This window comes from Nansenia antarctica (genome assembly GCF_963989245.1).
Source record: "Nansenia antarctica genome assembly, chromosome: 2".
Taxonomy (NCBI): Eukaryota; Metazoa; Chordata; class Actinopteri; order Argentiniformes; family Microstomatidae; genus Nansenia; species Nansenia antarctica.
The window spans coordinates 27,707,431-27,714,124 of NC_137675.1; the positions used below are offsets into that span (position 1 = coordinate 27,707,431).

Below are 6,694 nucleotides of genomic sequence, written 5' to 3' on the forward strand. Positions count from 1 at the left end.
GGGCCGAAGTTAAAAGTTTGAGCAAAAAGATGCAACAACGTGTCTTACGGCGTCTGCGGAAGGAGATTGATAAGCCTACCAGTGTGAAGAGGATGCGCCTGAAACACATTGTGGAAGCACTTGAACTTAAAGAAAATGCTCGTAAAATTGTGTCTTTAATTATAAAAAACACAAAACGTGAAAGAAGAAGAAGTCCACAAGGTTTGAATAAATAATATTAAATAAATTACAAATTCATTGTTTTATTATGTGGGAATGAGGGAGGGGATTGTATAAATCAGTTTATTATTGGGGGTTTATGCTTTTAAAATTGGCATACTGGCATACTTCCAGTTTTCACTATAAATGTGTGTACAGTGTCTTACATTGGCCTACATTGTATTACAACTGTGAATTATATTCCATATAGGTCTGCAGTATATGCTGTTCTCTCTTAGATTTGTCTCCATCTTAGCCAATGGTAGATTGTTTACCAATGAGTTATCTTCTTTCATCCATAGACAAGGATGATGAGGAGGGCCAGACAAGGGTTGTTCCTAAGGTGGAGATGGTTGACCAGGAGGTAGTGGGTTCTCACTTACTTATCTTTCCTCTCGACATATATTGTTTAATTTCACATTTGAATATGTAATTTTCTGTCTTGTTACTATCAGCCTCCTGAATGTTCTTCCAGACCTTGACGTGTCTCTGTGGATGAAGCCTTCGACCAAACATTTCTATGCGTCCTTGCAATGCCCGAGTGCTGTCCATAACCTTGCTCTTATTGTTTCTGTTCCTAGATGACCACAGAGATGGATGGTCCATCTGAAGCCATCCAGGCAAGAGGAGTTAATGCTGAACACAGAGAAGCTTTGGGCAATAGCAACTTTGCTCGGGATAGAAGCAGAATTATAGCACCAAGTCTAACTGGCTGCGTAATTCCAGGGAACGTCAATATGATCTTTAATAATTATGGTGAGGGAAATCCCCTTTTGGGTTTGTATTCATTTATTTGAACAGACAGGGGAGATACATGAGATGATGACCTTGGGATTTGATCCCTTGCCACTAAGGGCAACGTGAGTGTGTGTGTGTGTGTGTGTGTGTGTGTGTGTGTGTGTGTGTGTGTGTGTGTGTGAGAAAGATGCAGGTTATTCACACCGTGCTTAATGTGGCTTCAAATTATTATCTTATATGTGTCTGGTGAAAAGGTCCCCATGTTGGCAATTCTCAAGTCGCGCAAATGACCAAAAAGTCTTTTTGCATATTACGAAAGTTTAAGTGTTGAAGAGCCCACTCGGGATATAACAAACAACAGTTTTAGGATCACTAAATACTTATAATTTGTGAATTGAATTCACTGTATCGTCTGCCGTAGGCTACTGGGTAAGTGATACATGGCTTGTAAACAAACTTTAGTTTTAGGATGTTCAAAAGCAAGGACTGACTGATCATCTAATTATGTGTAGTTATGTGTTTTTAGCATGTTGATGTTCTATCAGCATGTTGTGATGTGCTAAACATGCAGTTAAATGTTCATAGCGATGTTCCTTTTTAGCTGCTAGCTACTAGAAGCTGTTTTGCATGTGTTTTGATTCAGTGCGAGTTTCTCCGGTATTTGGTTTGAGGTATACCAACATTCAAATAAGCATATCTTCAGAGTTCAATGTGTGACACATCATTTGAAAGCTTACAATCTGCACTTTCATGATTTGGAAAAAAGCGGAAAAATGACCTTGCCCTACTTGAGGACTTTTTCACCAGACCCTGTCGCATATCAATATTATCACATTAAGGCTATCTCTTTTCTCAGCAGGTGAACATGCAGAGCGCAGCGAGACACTGACTGACCATGAGGTAATGAATGGGTTTGGTCTGTCGCTGTATGAACTAGCTATTTATTCAGAACTAGATCAGGGGGTCTGCTTCCTGAAAGCTTCATAGCTTAAAGACGTCCTCAGGAGTGGTGAAACCTGTTCGTCATGTGGTATACCTGGCGCACTGTAGACCACGGTGCTAGACCACTGGACCACCCCAGGCCACACAGGTCATTCCTTTGGAATTTTATAAAGGAAGATCTTTGCTGGTGTTAAGAGGAGTTAAGCTACAAAGCATTCAGGAAACTGACTTCTGTTCTCTCGATCTCTACACAATTATTTGTCTACTGTGCCTATCTTTGTCTTTTATTGTGTATTTACCACTGCTTAAGGTATGTGTATGTAAATGTCTGGGTGATGGTTTCATTGGTTTGTTGTGTCGCTCCTCAGTTGAGGACAATCAAATATTCTATTGTATTCTGTTATCGTTAAGGCCCTCTGGCTGGGGGGTGTTCCATCAACGTCGCTAAAGGAAGATCTAGGGCTTATCATGAGACTTATCATAAAATACAGGCTTATTTTGACAAGTCTCGCGAGGCTTTCCTTTGGCGACGTTGATGGAATACCCCCCCTGGTTCCACAGAAACATAAACAGACAAATTCGAGAACACAGAAAATTATATTTCCCGATAGACTGATATCTTCTAACTGTCTTGAATCCTTGAAGTAGTCACTCCCGCATATTATCCCTGTTGAGACACATTGTTTGGAACGCTATTGAGTTCTCAAAATGCTAAACCTACGCTTTCTCTTTTTTTTCTGCCCTATTATTCCTAGAGTCCGCAACCAAGACAGGTGCCTCTGTATTGTCAGAACGAGGAGAAAGAAAGTAAGTACAATTCAGCATTGACTGACCCGACAGATATTATGGCACTACTAATTGTAACTTTGTAAATTGAAACTTGATTAATTTGTGTGGAAATATGGACAGACTATGTATGGATTTGGAAAGAGTGTGTATGGTACAATACAGTACGGTAATGCTATGCCTCGAAATAGTCAAAATAACGCTTTTGTGATTCTCTCTCTCCTCTTTTTTTCATGATTTTGAAGACATCAAGTGCATAAGAAATGATATTAAGGCCCGGGTGAAGAAACAAAATGAAAGCATACTTGAGGGGTTGTCTCAAGAGAAATCAGCCCTTAACGGGTTTTACACAAAGCTTCATATTGTCGCCTGTAATTCTACCAGTGTTAATATTGAACACGAGGTGTGGTTGGCTGAGAATGCACACCACTTCCCAGAGGGCTCCACTCTAAATTGCAATGACATCTTCTTACCCGATGACGACTGCACCATCAATTGTGTGGTGACAAAGGGAATCGCTGGCATTGGAAAGACGGTGGCAGTCACAAAATTCAGCTTTGACTGGGCAGATGGAAAAACAAATAAAGATCTAGATTTCATATTTGTTCTTTCTTTCCGGAAGCTGAATTTGTATAATGACAAACAGTACAGTCTGCATGGACTTCTCTCTGAGCACTTCCATTCTGAACTCCAACGTCTAAAAGAAATGAAGACCTATGATGATAGCAACATTTTGTTCATACTTGATGGCCTGGACGAAAGCCAACTCCCATTGGAGTTTGATACTAACAAGTTGATATCTGATGTAACAGTGTCTGCTACACTGGATGAGCTGCTCACAAGCCTCATCTCTAGCCAGCTTCTCCCTAAAGCTCTCATCTGGATAACCACTCGTCCGGTAGCTGCCGATAAGATCCCTGCAGCGTATAGAGACCGGGTGACAGAAATAAGAGGTTTCAACGATCGACAGAAGGATGAGTACTTCAGATTGAAAGTCAGAGATCCGGAAATGGCCGAACGTATCATCTTAGTCATTAAGGGGACACCGAGCCTGTACATCATGTGTCATATACCAGTGTTCTGTTTTATGGCAGCCTCTGTGCTTCAGGATATGCTTAGGAAAGACCAGATTGGATCTTTGCCCACAACCCTTACAGATATGTACATCCATTACCTTCGCACCCAAACAATAATCAGTTGCGAGAAACATAAACAGGACATGGGCATACAAGACATCATTTTGAAATTAGGAAAACTAGCATATCTACACTTGCTAAGGCAAAATGTCCTCTTTACAGAAAAGGACTTAAAAGACTGTGATATTAGTGTCACTGAAGCTGCTAGGTGCCCTGGCTTGTGCACAGAGGTAGTGGAATTCGAATCTGGACTGTATCACAAGAAACTGCATTGTTTTGTACACCTGAGCGTCCAGGAATTTTTTGCTGCTCTGTATGTATATCATGAATTTCCAATCAATCCAGAATCACTGAAAGCCTTGATGAAGACAAAAACAGCGAGCTCATCGATGAATTTAGTAGATTTTCTTAAAGGTGCTCTTGACAGATCATTAGAAAGTAAAAATGGACACCTAGACCTTTTTATGCGGTTCCTTTTCGGGATTTCTCATGACTCAGGGGACCTTCAAAGTATTCTGCCAAATATGGCAAGAAGCGGTTCAGATGATCACAAAAAGTTAATTGGATATGTCAAGAATCTGAGGAGGAAGGACCTCTCCCCAGAGAGGTGCATCAACCTTATTCACTGTCTGATTCAGCTGAAGGACCGCTCTGTGCTGGAGAATGACACCTCCCAGATCTCATTGCTATCCCCATATCAGTGCACTCTGAGGGCATACATGCATGTCATGTCAGAGGTGTCTGATGAATTTGACTTCAGGAATCAAAGAACTTCAGAGCAAAGTTTTGACCGACTGGTTCCTGCATTATCGTCTTGCACTACAGCATTGTAAGTATCAATATGAAAAGTACAACACTGTATATAAGTGTATATTTGCTGTACATGTAAGATTAAAAAATTATAGATATTCCAGTCAGGTTTTTATTAAAATCTTACCACTGGACTGCCTTGGTGAAAGTAGTCAATAATAACTGTAGACTTACTATTGATGTCAACAATGTATCAGTGATTGTTCATCTTCTTGAAAATTGGGGTTGTCTTTCTGGTTCTAGCCTGAATAGTTAAAAAATATTTTAAATTGTTAAACTGATCAAACAGGTAAAGGCAAGTTTCAGTTTTCAGTTTTTTCCTGTTTCCTGAGATCACTGTTTTGGAGGTGATTGTGTGAAGTCCCACAGGGATGAGTTCTTAGTGAACTACTATTTTGTTTTTGTTTCCACTAGGCAATATTATGTGTGATCAACTTCCACTGTTATGCACTTGCCTGACTACACTGATTATCTTAACCGTTGGTCAGCTATTTGTCTAGTTGTACTGGTCAGAAGTCTAAGAACCTCTTCAAAGAATGGGGCGGCAGATAGCCTGTTAAGTTTAGAGAGGTGTAGTGATAGATAGTTGAAGTAGTATTTCATAGTCTGTTAAGAACTGTTAAGATTTAAAAGATGAGAATGGCAATTTAGATTTCTCATTCACAGACTCAACTTTTGTGACATCACACGACAATGTGCAACAGTGGCCTCGGTTCTCCGGTCTGCAACTTCCCGTCTGACAATTCTGGACCTGAGCTACAACAAGCTGGGAGATGGAGGGGTGACTCGTCTTTGTGATGGGCTGCGGAGCCTCAACTGCAAGGTGGAATTTCTCAGCCTCAGTCACAATGATCTGGGCAGTCAAGGTGTCAAGGAGCTTTGCAAGGTGCTGACTGTTCCCACCACGAAACTTCTGACCTTGGATCTCAGCTGCAATGACCTTGGGGACCAGGGGGCGGAATTACTTGCTTTTGCTCTGTCTGAAGGTTGCGAGCTGCAGGTACTGAGGTATGTATTACTGAGAACATGACACATTGACGAGTTGGGCGGCAGGTAGCCTAGCGGTTAGAGAGGCCGGCCAGCAATCCGTTGGTCACTGGTTCGATCCCCACCCCAGGAGGGAGCAGATGTGACTAGAGGGTTGCTGGCATCATATCTAAGGTGCCTACCACTGCCTTTGTGCCCTTGAGCAAGGCACTTAACCCCTAGCTGCTCCAGGGGCGCCGAAGATGGCTGACCCTGTGCCAAGATCTTTGTTCTCCCTGGGGGAAGACGTGTGCACAAACTACATTTTGTAGTCTCAGTACTTGTGTTCTGTTCAATAACAATAAAGTTGAATCTCTATTAAAGGACTTTTTTTTATCAGTGAATTGGATGCTGACCTGTTGCTATAATAGATGTAAGAACTTTCCCAGTTTTACTAGTTTAATCTTTTTTGTAACACTTTATTTAACAGTACAATCACCATTGGTATTCATTCAGTATTTACCATGTAATTAATTGGTAACAATATATACTATTTGCATCTGGTAATATCTTGAAATTCTTTTTTGACAATTTTTGAACAGTTTGGCAGTTACTGTACTTTCTTGTTTTTTTGTCACAATAACAAATCTGCAACAGAGAAGTTATCTGTTATAATTATGTAATTATGCTGTCAGTACTTAGTATCCAGGTATACAGGCTTGAAGGCTTTTTTGCACCATTCTCCATTCCCATTGTTATTCCTAGGCTGTCGGGCTGTCTGATCACAGAGAAGGGGTGGACATCACTGGTCGAGGGTTTGGGAACAAACCCCTCTCATATGAAAGAGCTGGATCTGAGCTACAACCCCCTAGGAGCCGTAGATGAGGGCCTCTTCACGCTGGAGAAGCTGGAGTGAGTTGAAAGAAAATTCCAATGTTATGCTAAAATATTACAAATGTATAAAAATAAGTCATCATTAAGTCATCTATAAGTCAAATATTAACAGTTAATGGAAGAAGTTATTATTTGATTATCGTCATCATGGCTGTATTGGTCATAGTCTAGTCTAGTCTTATGAGTAAAATGGCAGTTTGGACATTTCTCCTGCCTTCCATTAA

General features: G+C 40.8%; 1 protein-coding gene across 1 annotated transcript; it reads left to right on the top strand.

The window, feature by feature from the left end:
- Positions 1 to 1,831: 1,831 nt before the first annotated feature.
- Positions 1,832 to 6,492, top strand: LOC308150054 (protein NLRC3-like; the record flags this gene model as incomplete). The annotated part of the gene is made up of 3 exons (XM_080522923.1): positions 1,832 to 1,836; positions 3,049 to 4,629; positions 6,342 to 6,492. 3 exons carry the CDS (start codon positions 1,832 to 1,834, stop codon positions 6,490 to 6,492), a joined length of 1,737 nt encoding a protein of 578 aa, XP_080379049.1.
- Between the last annotated feature and the right edge of the window lie 202 nt (positions 6,493 to 6,694).